This window comes from Cetorhinus maximus, unplaced genomic scaffold (genome assembly GCF_964194155.1).
Source record: "Cetorhinus maximus unplaced genomic scaffold, sCetMax3.hap1.1 HAP1_SCAFFOLD_959, whole genome shotgun sequence".
NCBI classification, from domain to species: Eukaryota; Metazoa; Chordata; class Chondrichthyes; order Lamniformes; family Cetorhinidae; genus Cetorhinus; species Cetorhinus maximus.
This window is the reverse complement of record NW_027596901.1, coordinates 67,493-80,973: the sequence shown is the minus strand read 5'-3', so window position 1 is coordinate 80,973 and position 13,481 is coordinate 67,493. Positions and strand designations below refer to the sequence as shown.

The 13,481-nt window shown below is 51.1% G+C and overlaps 1 protein-coding gene across 1 annotated transcript in view; it reads left to right on the top strand.

Annotated features, from left to right (window-relative positions):
- Positions 1-13,481, top strand: part of LOC144675343 (uncharacterized) — a 73,576-nt gene that overhangs the window by 15,140 nt on the left and 44,955 nt on the right. The window contains exon 3 of the mRNA XM_078536175.1: positions 4,039-4,149. Within this exon, the coding sequence (XP_078392301.1) occupies positions 4,039-4,149 (111 nt within the window). The remainder of the gene's footprint in view (positions 1-4,038; positions 4,150-13,481) is intronic.

Below are 13,481 nucleotides of genomic sequence, written 5' to 3'. Positions count from 1 at the left end.
CCTCCTCCAGCCCCTACAACCCTCCCTATCTCTGTCACCTCCTCTAGCCCCCTACAACCCTCCCTATCTCTGTAACCTCCTCCATTCCCTCCAACCCTCCGAGATCTCGGCGCTCCTCCAATTCCGGCCTCTTTCACCATCCCCCGATTCCCATCGCTCCGCCATTGCCGGCCGTGCCTTCAGCTGCCTGGGGTGGTTGGAGGCCTTGAGCTCTGGAACCCCCTCCCTAAACCGCTGCACCTCCTCCCCTCTCTCTCTCTCTCTCCTCCTTTCACATTCTCCTTAAACACCAACCTCTTGGCCCAAGCGCTTGGCTATTTGCGGTGACATCTCCTTGTGTGGCTGACCGTCTGAATCTCTAAAGCTCCCCTGCCGCAGATGGGGCCATTTTATTTTGTCTGAGATGCTTTGTGTCAATATTCATTGCTGCTGTCCTTGGTCCTGAATCCTTTGAAGACTAGTTTATGGACAGGTTATTGACTAAGGACCCCATTCTGGGCTGCAGTGAACTGCTTCCCCAGCCAAGTCTATTTCATCAGCGGCGATAACCTTGCGTTCGTCACTCGTGCTCGATGTCGATCCCATCTTTCCCTCTGTTTCTCTCCTCAACACGTCGCTCCACAGCTCAGCCTCCCTCCCTCACCTCACAGCCACGAGGGTACCTAACAATAGCAGGGTGACGGAGGTTGGCCAAGTGCGTGAGTTTACCCTCCCGGGAGTTCCTGATTTGCCCCCTCCAGTTGTACCAGTTGTGACCTGTGCCTCTCGCTGTACATTACATCTTCCCTCACTCCCTGTGGTTTGTAAGTAAGTTGGGGGTGACCCACCCAGTGGACGGCTGTGTCACTGGTCTGCAGTCGATGATAAGGGAGTGCGGTTTTTGGGACTGAACAGATACACTTTTGATTTCACAGAATATCAAAAATTTTGCCGCAAGCACAGGCCACTCAGTGTTTAAGATCCACACGTTCACCCTATTCCTTCCTCCCTCTCGTTTGTTTATCCAGCTCCCCCCTTAAACACATCGACACTATTCACCTCGACCACTCCCAGTGGGAGCGAGTCCCACATTCTCCCCATTCTCTGGGTAAAGACGTTTCTCCTGAATTCCCCATTGGGGTTTATCAGTGACGATCTTATAATCGATGGCCCCCCTAGTTCTGGTCTCCCACATGAGATGCTCCTTCTATCCGATCTCTTTGACCGAGCTGCTGGTCACCTAACCCTGAGATTCCCCCATTGATCACACTAATACAAAGGGGCCTTAGACTGATGTGCAAGGTACTTTGGACAAACAAATGTCATAAAGAGTCACCATGGCACAGGAGGAGGCCTTTCGGCCCATCGACTCCATGCCGTCTCTGTAGAGCAATCCAATCATTCCCATTCCCCCCCGCTCTATCCCTGCAAGATTATTTCCCTCAAGTGTCCGTCCAATTTCCTTTTGAAATCGCCCATCTTCTCCGCTCCCACCATCCTCGTAGGCAGCAAGTTCCAGCTCATTACCACTCGCTGTGTAAAAAAGTTCCTCCTCACATCCCCCCACACCCCTCTGCCCAAAACCTTCAATCTGTGTCCCCCAGTCCTTGGTACCATCAGCTAATGGCAACAGCTTCTCTTTGTCTACCTGATCTAAACCCATCATCATCTTGTACACCTCGATCAGATCCCCCCCCCCCTCAATCTCCTTTGCCCCCAAGGAGAACAACCCCAGCTTCTCCAAACCAACCTTGTAGCTAAAATCCCTCATCCCTGGACCCATTCTGGTCAATCTCCTCCCCACCCTCTCAAGGACCCTCACATCCACCTCAAAGTGAGGGTGACCAGAACTGGACACAATACTCTAGTTGTGACCTAACCAGAATTTGGTAGATGTTCAGCATAACCGCCCGGTGTTTGTACTCAATCCCTCTATTTATGAAGCAAAGATTATCTTTGTTAAGCACCCTCTCAGTAAACCCTGCCACCTTCAAAATATCGATGTATATGATCCCCCCAGGCCCCTCAGTCCCTTTGGAACTGTGCCATTCGAATGTGACAGAGCAGGCAGACGTGGGGTGGGATCGTCGAGCCTGGGGGGTAACAAAGGCACGGGTGAGGGCTTCCAGAGTGGATAAGCCGTGACAGGGTGAAGTTGGGTGAAGTTGGAGAGATGGAACTGGGCGGTGGTACTGACGGTGTGGATGTGAGGTTGGAATCTCCCCTCATGTTCAAACGTCACACCGAGCTCACACACAAACTGCTTTCTGGAAAAGAGAAGGCTGAGGGGGTGACCCGATCGAGGTCTTTAAAATGTTGAAAGGGTTTCGATAGGGTAGACGTCGAGAAGATGATTTTTTTTATTATTCATTCGCGGGATGTGGGCGTCTCTGGCTGGGCCCAGCATTTATTGCCCATCCCTAATTGCCCCTTGAGAAGGTGGTGGGTGAGCTGCCTTCTTGACCCGCTGCAGTCCCTGCGGGGTAGGTACACCCACAGCGCTGTTAGGGAGAGAATCCCAGGATTTTGACTTAGCGACAGTGAAGGAACGGCCGATATATTTCCAGGATGGTGAGTGGCTTGGAGGGGAACTTCCAGGTGGTGGTTTTCCCCATGTGTCTGCTGCCCTTGTCCTTCTAGATGGTAGAGGTCGTGGGTTTGGAAGGTGCTGTTGAAGGAGCCTTGGTGAGTTGCTGCAGTGTATCTTGTAGATGGTACACACACTGCTGCTACTGTGCGTCGGTGGTGGAGGGAGTGAATGTTTGTGGATGGGGTGCCCATCAAGCGGGGCTGCTTTGTCCTGGATGGTGTCGGGTTTCTTGAGTGTTGTGGGAGCTGCACTCATCCAGGCAAATGGGGGAGTGTCCCATCACACTCCTGACTTGTGCCTTGTGGATGGTGGACAGGCTTTGGGGAGTCAGGAGGTGAGTTACTCACCACAGGATTCCCAGCCTCTGACCTGTTCTTGCAGCCACAGTATTAAAATGGCTAGTCCAGTTCAGTTTCTGGTCAAGGGTAACCCCCAGGATGTTGATAGTGGGGGATTCAGTGATGGTAATGCCATTGAAGATCAAGGGGCGATGGTTAGATTCTCTCTTGCTGGAGATGGTCATTGCCTGACACTTGTGTGGCGCGAATGTTACTTGCCACTTGTCAGCCCAAGCCTGGATATTGTCCAGGTCTTGCTGCATTTGGACATGGACTGCTTCAGTATCTGAGGAGTTGTGAATGGTGCTGAACACCCCATTCTGTGGGGGTGGGGGGAGGCCAGAACTAGGGGGCCATCGATATAAGATCGTCACTCATAAACCCAATGGGGAATTCAGGAGAAACTTCTTTACCCAGAGAGTGGGGAGAATGTGGGACTCGCTCCCACAGGGAGTGGTCGAGGTGAATAGTGTCGATGTGTTTAAGGGGGAAGCTGGATAAACACACGAGGGGGAGAAAGGAATAGAAGGATATGGGGATGGGGTGAGATGGAGAGCGGGGGGTGGGAGGAGGATCGTGTGGAGCAGAAATACGGGCATGGTGCAGATGGGCCGAATGGCCTGTTTCTGGGCCGTGTATTCTCTGTAATTCAATGTTCCCTGGAGTTTAGAAGGATGAGAGGTGATCTCGTTGAATCATCTAGAATTCTCAGAGGGTTTAAACAGGCTCCACGCTGAGAGTCTGCTTCACGTTCTGCCCCTTTCACCCCCTCACCGCTGGAACGTCTGGACCTGGGCGTGTGGGGTCGGTGTTCACAGACTCAGGACAAGGCTTCGGCCATGTTGGACTGAGACAAGGAAGGATGTCTCCACTCGGAGGGCTGTGAATCTTTGGAATTCTCTACCCCTGAGAGCTCTGGATATTCCGTTGTTGAGTGTATTCAAGACTGAGATGTATTGATTTTTGGGAACTAAGGGACAGGGCATGAAAGTGGAGTTGAGGTGGAAGATCAGCCATGACCATATTGACTGGGGCAGCAGGCTTGACGGGCAAAATGGCCTCCTCCTTTTAGGATGTACTTACGTGAAGGTGAAGTACTCTTTGGCTAACTGCTTCTCTCTTTATTTTCAGGTCCAATGAACAGCACAATGACAATGAGAGAGAGCACTAGTGACAACAGATCTAGTCGCAGCCATCCTGGCAGCACGACCGCACATGTCATTACCAGCGCCACCCTGCAGGGTAAGTAACACCTGCCACAATCTCACTCTGCCGCCCATTTGCGTGCCAGGGTGTGTTGGAGCGGACAGTATGAGTGGTGCTATTGATCTGATTTTCCAGACAACCTGCCTTGGCGGAAACATTGAACTTTATTTACAAGGCAGCAGCAGCAGCTACATCTGTGCATCAAGCTCCGTAACTAAAGGACCACCCCCGCCCCCCCCACAGAGGTTTCCCCACACTGCACATTGATTGGTTTACACAGAGCACATGATCTTACAACACGGGGTTATTCTTAAAGCTACAGTCCTACATTTATCAACACTATAATTACTACATTCCTCCCCCATTAACTTTTCTGTACGTTTTGTATTCACCAGGATATTTATCTCATGAACTTACAATATTGACACAGGTCACGAAATTACAAGTTCAGTCTTTTCAGGTGGTTTCCTGATCCGTGTGGAATGTCGGATCTCCACGACTTCCGATTCTTTATCAGGAACCACGTTCTCTGGAACCGCGTTAACATCATGTACCTCATTAGGCACAGGCAGCTCAGTGTCCCCACCCCCCCTGTGACAGAGACCTCGGGCATGCCTGTCCCTGGTTGAGCAACTTCAGCAGGAACTACAGGTTCAGCAGTGGTTACAGGTGGAACGTCGTTTTGTTGGGGGTTACTTCCCTTCTTCAACAATGATCCATTCCCCAGTTCACCCTTGAAGACGGTGTCATCTTCTTGTAGAAGCTCTGGCAGTTCCCCTTGCTCGCTAGTGGAATGTTCCGGACCAGTTTAATTTAATCTCTTTCGAACAATCACTCCCTGGAAGATTTGCTCCTTCACCTTCTACCGCCATCACTGGTGCCGATTGGTGTCTATACTGAACAGTTCCTCTGCTGATCCCTTTAACCTGGATCTCTTCACCGGTCTACGTTTCCAACTTGGCAGATGTTTGTTCCGAATTTAATCGTTGAGCCCCTTTATTTAAATATCTGACAGTGTATTCTCTTACTGCAGTGGTAGGAGCACCAGGGTCTACTTCCGTCTTTAATGGTTCACTGATCACTTGCGCTGTAACAAATATGGGCTCTGTCTCCCCAACGGTGTTGAATATTGGATAAATGTCAGAATTGGTTGTTTCTGGCCCTCCCACATTAGTCACTTCACTGGACCTCGGTTGTTGCCCGGAATCTTGTTCTAATCTGGCTTTGCCATGTTTCAATATCTGTCCACGTGTCTGACAAAAATAACAATCCGCCTTTTCGAATTGCCAATCGTTAGGAGTATTAATGCTTCCGTGGTGATGAAAATTAGTTTGGGGCTTTGTTGCTAAGCTGTCCCCTCTGAATTTTCGGAGAGCGGGGGGTTGTTTCCTGCTTCGGGGTAGGATTCCCGGCTTTTTCGCGACACATTCGGCCGACCTTTCCCCGCCCGACTAGGAAAACGGCGCCGTTTTTGCCCCCTCCCCCCCGCTTGAATCGCTTGTGCATCCCTTACAGCGCTTTCCATCACAGGCGCTATTTCTAAGGCTCCCTTCAAATCAAGATCCACTTCGGCCGGCAACCATCGCTAAATAGCGGCCTCTCGGACGCCACATATCAAACCATCCCTGAGCATTTTGTTAAGGGTTTCACCGAAGTCACAGGATTCCATTAGTTGCTTTAATTTCACCACGTGGGTGGGATTGGTCTCCCCCCCGGAAGCTCTATTCCGTGAATTGAACCTGAACGTCTGCATTGTGACTGAGGGATTGGGTTGAAAATGTCCTTTAATGGGATCTACTAACTCACTGTAAGGCTTCGAATCAGGGACACTGGGGAATGTCAATCTTCGAATTAAACCGTAAGTCTTGCTCCCAAAAAAAAAACTCGGGAGAATCGCTCTCCTCTTTTCCTCCCCCGTGATTTCGTTGGCTTGAAAGAAGAACGCAAGACATCCTGTATATTGAGACCAGTCATCTGTGGATGGTTCAAAGAGCTTGATTCTGCCAAACTGTGGTATAATGGACGAGTACCCCTTCCTTTCTTTTTTATGAACTTAGCTACCCACAAATTGCTGGGCGAGGGAGAGTAACGGGTCTAATTTATCCTTGTCGCCAGTTTGTTACAGAGTTGATTTTCCAGGCAACTTTCCTTGGCGGAAACATTGAACTTTATTTACAAGACAAAGCAGCAGCTACATGTGTGCATCAAGCTCCAGAACTAAGGCAGAACTTCCCTTTAGAGTTTCCCCACGCTGCTAACTGATTGGTTTACACAGATCATGTGATCTTACAGCACAGAATTATTCCTTAAAGCTACAGTGCTAAGTTTATCAAAACTATGATCACTACAAGTGGTATCGTGTTGTTGGAATGGGATAAAGGCACCAATCACTCAGGACTGGGTAAACTCATTTGGGTTTTTTTTAGACTAGGCACATGAGAACAGATATACATGGATAGAATGCCGGAAGACACATCAACAGCAGAGGCGTGTGTGCTGTGCTCTGCTCAATATCAAACGTGGAACTAAAACTGGATCACACGACACACTTCCCAGTCACTGTGGTGGGATTCGAACCCTGGTCCCCAGAGCAATACCCTTGTTCGCTGGAATGCTAGGCCAGAAACCCTCCCCCTTAAAGGCACATTACAACAGGTGGGACTTGCCTTAGCCTCCTTGTTATCATATTGTGTGCGTGTGTGTCTGTCTGTGTCTGTTTGTGCGAGTGTGTCTGTGCATGTGTGTCTGTGTGTCTGCGTCTGTGTCTGTGTGTACGTGTCTGTGTGTGTCTGCATTACTTTCCACGTGTGTGTGTCTGTTTGTGAGTGGGTGTGTGTGTGTGTCTGTGTGTGTGGGTGTGTTGTGTGTGTGTGTCTGTGTGTGAGTGTGTGTGTGAGTGTCTGTGTGTGAGTGGATTTGTGTGTCTATCAGAGTATGCGTGGATGTGTGTGTGTGTGTGTGTGTGTGTTGTGTGTGTGTCTGTGTCCGTGTGTGTTGTGTGTGTGTGTCTGTGTGTGAGTGGGTGTGTGGGTGTGTCTGTCTGTCTGTGTGTGTTGTGTGTGTGTGTCTGTGTGTGAGTGTGTGTGTGTGTGTGTCTGTGTGTGTGTGTGTATGTGTGTATTGTGTGTGTATGTGTCTGTGTGTGAGTGGGTGTATGTGTGTGTGTCTGTGTATTTGTGTGTGTGTGTATTGTGTGTGTGTGTGTGTCTGTGATTGAGTGGGTGTGTGTGTGTGTCTGTGTTTGTGTTTCTGTGTGTGTAAGTGGGTGTCTGTGTATGTCTGTGTGTGAGTGGGTGTGTGCGTGTGTCTGTGTGTGTGTGTGTGTCTGTGTGTGTGAGTGTGTGTGAGTGTGTGTCTGTGTGTGTGTCTGTGTGTGTGTCCGTGTGTGTGAGTGTGTGTGTGTGTGTGTCTGTGTGTGAGTGGGTGTCTGTGTGTCTGTGTGTGTGTGTCTGTGTGTGTGAGTGGGTGTCTGTGAGTGTCTGTGTGTGAGTGGGTGAGTGTGTGTGTGTCTGTGTGTGTGAGTGTGTGTCTGTGTGTGTGTCTGTTTGTGAGTGGGTGTGTGTGTGTGTCTGTGTGTGTGAGTGTGTGTGTGTGTGTGTATCTGTGTGTGAGTGTGTGTGTGTGTGTCGGTGTGTGTGTGTCTGTGTGTGTGAGTGGGTGTCTGTGAGTTTCGGTGTGTGAGTGGGTTTTTGTGTGTGTGTCTGTGTGTGGGTGTGTGTTGTGTGTGTGTGTCTGTGTGTGAGAGGGTGTGTGTGTGTGTTGTGTGTGTGTGTCTGTGTGTGTGAGTGGGTGTGTGTGTCTGTGTGTATGTGTGTGTCTGTGCGTGTGTCTGTGTGTGTGTGTGCGTCTGTGTGTGTGTCTGTGTGTGTGAGTGGTTGTGTGTGTGTGTCTGTGTGTGTGTGTGTGTCTGTGTGTGTGAGTGTGTGTGAGTGTGTGTCTGTGTGTGTGTCTGTGTGTGAGTGGGTGTGTGTGTGTCTGTGTGTGTGTGGGTGTCTGTGAGTGTCTGTGTGTGAGTGGATGAGTGTGTGTGTGTCTGTGTGTGTGGGTGTGTGTCTGTGTGTGTGTCTGTTTGTGAGTGGGTGTGTGTGTGTGTCTGTGTGTGTGTCTGTGTGTGTGAGTGTGTGTGTGTGTGTATCTGTGTGTGAGTGTGTGTGTGTGTGTCGGTGTGTGTGTGTCTGTGTGTGTGAGTGGGTGTCTGTGAGTTTCTGTGTGTGAGTGGGTTTCTGTGTGTGTGTCTGTGTGTGGGTGTGTGTTGTGTGTGTGTGTCTGTGTGTGTGTCTGTGTGTGTGAGTGTGTGTGTGTGTGTATCTGTGTGTGAGTGGGTGTGTGTGTGTCGGTGTGTGTGTGTCTGTGTGTGTGAGTGGGTGTCTGTGAGTTTCTGTGTGTGAGTGGGTTTCTGTGTGTGTGTCTGTGTGTGGGTGTGTGTTGTGTGTGTGTGTCTGTGTGTGAGTGTGTGTGTGTGTTGTGTGTGTGTTTCTGTGTGTGTGAGTGGGTGTGTGTGTCTGTGTGTATGTGTGTGTCTGTGTGTGTGTCTGTGTGTGTGTGTGCGTCTGTGTGTGTGTCTGTGTGTGTGAGTGGGCGTGTGTGTGTGTCTGTGTGTGTCTGTGTCTGTGTGTGTGTCTGTGTGGGTCTGTGTGTGTGAGAGGGTGTCTGTGTGGGTGTCTGTGTGTGCCTAAGAAAGAGTGAAAGGTGGTGTGGGATGTTTGAACGATGCAGCGAGTGACCATCAGCCAGGTTATTGGGTGACCAAAGACATTCTTTCTGGTCCTGGCCCGAATCTCTGTATATTTGCTTCAAACTCCATCCCGCCATCCCACTCCCTGGCACCAGCTGGAGATTAAACCAGTCATTTCACAACTTTGCTGTCACCTTGACATGCTAGTTTTTAAATCCCTCCTCATGCATGTGCAACCTCTGAACAATTATCCAGCCCCTACAGCCCTCCCTATCTCTGTAACCTCCTCCAGCCACTTCAATCATCCCTATGTCTGTAACCTGCTCCAGCCCCGACAAACCTCCCTATCTCTGTAACCTCCTCCAGCCCCTACAACCCTCCCTATCTCTGTAACCTGCTCCAGCCCCTACAAACCTCCCTATCTCTGTAACCTCCTCCAGCCCCTACAAGCCTCCCTATCTCTGTAACCTCCTCCAGCACCTACAACTCTCCCTATCTCTGTAACCTCCTCCAAAACATGCAAACCTCCCTACCTCTGTAAACTCCTCCAACCCCTACAACCCTCCCTATCTCCGTAACCTCCTCCAGACCCTATAACCCTCCCTAACTCTGTAACCTCCTCCAGCCCAAACTACCCTCCCTATCTTTGTAAACTCCTCCAGCCCCTACAACCTTCCCTATCTCTGTAAGCTCTTTCAGTCCCTACTACCCTCCCAGTCTTGTAAAATCCTCCAAAACATATAACCCTCCCTATCTCTGTAAACACCTCCAGCCCCTACAACCCTCCCTATCTCTGTACCCTCCTCCAGACCCTACAACCCTCCCTATCTCTGTAACCTCCTCCAGCAACTACAAGCGTCCCTATGTCTGTAACCTCCTCCAGCCCCTACAACCCTCCCTATCACTGCAACCACATCCAGCCCCAACAACACTCCTTTTCTCTGTAATCTCCGCCAGTCCCTACAACACTGCCTATCTCTGAAACCACCTCCAGCCCCTAAAACCCGCCCTATATCTGTAACCTCCTCCAGTCCCAATAACTTCCCAAACCCTGTAAACTCCTTCAGTCCATACAACACTCCCTATCTCTGTAACCTCCTCCAAAACATACAACCCTCCCTACCTCTGTGAACTCTTCCAGCCACTACAACCCTCCCTATCTCTGTAAACTCCTCCAGCGCATACAACACTCCCTATCTCTGTAACCTCCTCCAGGCCCACAACCCTCCCTATCTCTGTAACCTCCTCCAGCCCCTACAACCCTCCCTATCTCTGTAACCTCCTCCAGCCCTTACAAACCTCCCTAGCTCTACAAGCTCCTTCGGTCCCAATAACCCTCCCAGTCTCTGTAAAATCCTCCAAACCATACAACCCTCCCTATCTCTGTGCACTCCTCCAGTACATACAACCCTCCCTATCTCTGTGCACTCCTCCAGTACATACAACCCTCCCTATCTCTGTAAGCTCCTTCAGTCCCTACAACCCTCCCAATCTTTGTAAAATCCTTCAAAACATACAACCCTCCCTATCTCTGTAACCACCTCCAGCCCCTACAACCCTCCCTATCTCTGTAACCTCCTCCAAAACATGCTAACCTCCCTATCTCGGTAAACTCGTCCAGCCCCTACAACCCTCCCTATCTCTGTAACCTCCTCCAGCCCATACAAGCCTGCCTATCTCGGTAACTTCCACCAGCCCCTACAAACCTCTCTATCTCTGTAACCTCCTCCAGCCCCTACAACCCTCCCTATCTCTGTAACCTCCTCCAGCCCCTACAACCCTCCCTATCTCTGTAACCTCCTCCAGCCCATGCACCCCTCCCTATCTCTGTAACCTCCTCCAGCCCCTACAGCCCTCCCTATTTCTGTTACCACTTCCAGCCACTACAACACTCCCTATCTCTGTAACCTCCTCCAGCACCTACAACCCTACCTATCTGTGCAACCTCCTCCAGCCACTACAACCCTCGCTATCTGTGCAACCTCCTCCAGCCACTACAACCCTCCCTATCTCTGTAACCACCTCCAGCCCAAACAAATCTCCCTATCTCTGTATACTCCTCCAGCCCTTACAACCTCCCTATCTCTGTAACCTCCTCCACCGTACAACCCACCCTATCTCTGTAACCACCTCCAGACCCTACAAACCTCCCTCTCCCTGTAACCTCCTACAGCCCCTACAACACTCCCTATTCCTGTAACCTGCTCCAGCCCCTACAACCCTCACTATCGCTGTAACGTCCTCCAGCCTCTACAACCCTCATAATCTCTGTAACCTCCTCCAGCCCCTACATCCCTGCCTATCTCTGTAACCTCCTCCAGCCTCTACAACCCTCACTATCGCTGTAACCTCCTCCAGCCCCTACATCCCTGTCTATCTCTGTAAACTCCTCCAGCCCCTACAAGCACCCTTATCACTGTAACCTGTTCCAGCCCCTACAACGCTCACTATCGCTGTAACCGCTCCAGCTCCTAAAACCGTCCCTACCTCTTTACCCTCCTCCAGCCCCTACAACACTCCCTATCTCTGTAGCCTCCTCCAGCCACTACATCCCTCCCTATCTCTGTAACCTCCTCCAGCCCCTACAACCCTCCCTATCTCTGTAGCCTCCTCCAGCCCCTACAACCCTCCCTATCTCTGGAACCTACCCCAGCCCCTACACCCCTCCCTATCTCTGTAACCTCCTCCAGCCCCTACAACCCTCCCTATCTCTGTAGCCTCCTCCAGCCCCTACAACCCTCCCTATCTCTGTAACCTCCTCCAGCCCCTACAACCCTCCCTATCTCTGTAACCTCCTCCAGCCCCTACAACCCTCCCTATCTCTGTAAACACCTCCAGCCCCTACAACCCTCCCTATCTCTATGACCTCCTCCAGCCCCTACAACCCTCCCTATCTCTGTTCCCTCCTCCAGACCCTACAACCCTCCCTATCTCTGTAACCACCTCCAGCCCAAACAAATCTCCTTATCTCTGGAAACTCCACCAGCCTTCACAACCTCCCTATCTCTGTAACGTCCTCCAGCCTCTACAACCCTCATAATCTCTGTAACCTCCTCCAGCCCCTACATTCCTGCCTATCTCTGTAACCTCCTCCAGCCTCTACAACCCTCACTATCGCTGTAACCTCCTCCAGCCCCTGCAACCCTCCCTATCTCTGTAAACTCCTCCTGCCCCTACAAGCACCCTTATCACTGTAACCTGTTCCAGCCCCTACAACCCTCACTATCGCTGTAACAGCTCCAGATCCTAAAACCGTCCCTACCTCTTTACCCTCCTCCAGCCCCTACAACCCTCCCTATCTCTGTAACCTCCAACAGCCCCTTCAACCGTCCCTATCTCTGTAACCTCCTCCAGCCCCTAGAACTCTCTCTATCTCTGTAACCTCCTCCAGCCCGTACAACACTCCCAAGTCTGTAACCTCCTCCAGTCCCAATATATTTCCTATCTCTGTGACCACCTTCAGTCCCTACAACCCTCCCAGTCTTTGTAAAATCCTCCATACCATGCAACCCTCCCTATCTCTGTAACCTCCTCCAGCCCCTACAACCCTCCCTATCTCTGTAGCCTCCTCCAGCCCCTACAACACTCCCTATCACTGGAAGCTCCTCCAGCCCCTACAACCCTCCCTATCTCTGTAACCTCCTCCAGCCCCTACAACCCTCCCTATCTCTGTAAACACCTCCAGCCCCTACAACCCTCCCTATCTCTATAACCTCCTCCAGCCCCTACAACCCTCCCTATCTCTGTACCCTCCTCCAGACCCTACAACCCTCCCTATCTCTGTAACCTCCTCCAAAACATGCAAACCTCCCTCTCTCTGTAAACTCCTCCAGCCCCTACAACCCTCCCTATCTCTGTAACCTCCTCCAGCAACTACAAGCGTCCCTATCTCTTTAACCTCCTCCAGCCACTACAACACTCCCTATCTCTATAACCTCCTCCAGCCCCTACAACCCTCCCTATCTCTGTACCCTCCTCCAGACCCTACAACCCTCCCTATCTCTGTAACCTCCTCCAGCAGCTACAAGCGTCCCTATGTCTGTAACCTCCTCCAGCCCCTACAACCCTCCCTATCTCTGCAACCACATCCAGCACCCAACAACACTCCTTATCTCTGTAATCTCCTCCAGTCCCTACAACCCTGCCTATCTCTGAAACCACCTCCAGCCCCTAAAACCCGCCCTATAGCTGTAACCTCCTCCAGTCCCAATAACTTCCCAAACCCTGTAATCTCCTTCAGTCCCTACAACACTCCCTATCTCTGTAACCTCCTCCAAAACATACAACCCTCCCTACCTCTGTGAACTCTTCCAGCCACTACAACCCTCCCTATCTCTGTAAACTCCTCCAGCGCGTACAACACTCCCTATCTCTGTAACCTCCTCCAGGCCCACAACCCTCCCTATCTCTGTAACCTCCTCCAGCCCATGCACCCCTCCCTATCTCTGTAACCTCCTCCAGCCCCTACAACCCTCCCTATCTCTGTAACCACCTCCAGCCCCTACAACCCTCCCTATCTCTGTAACCTCCTCCAAAACATGCTAACCTCCCTATCTCGGTAAACTCGTCCAGCCCCTACAACCCTCCCTATCTCTGTAACCTCCTCCAGCCCCTACAAGCCTCCCTATCTCTGTAACTTCCACCAGCCCCTACAAACCTCCCTGTCTCTGTAACCTCCTCCAGCCCCTACAAC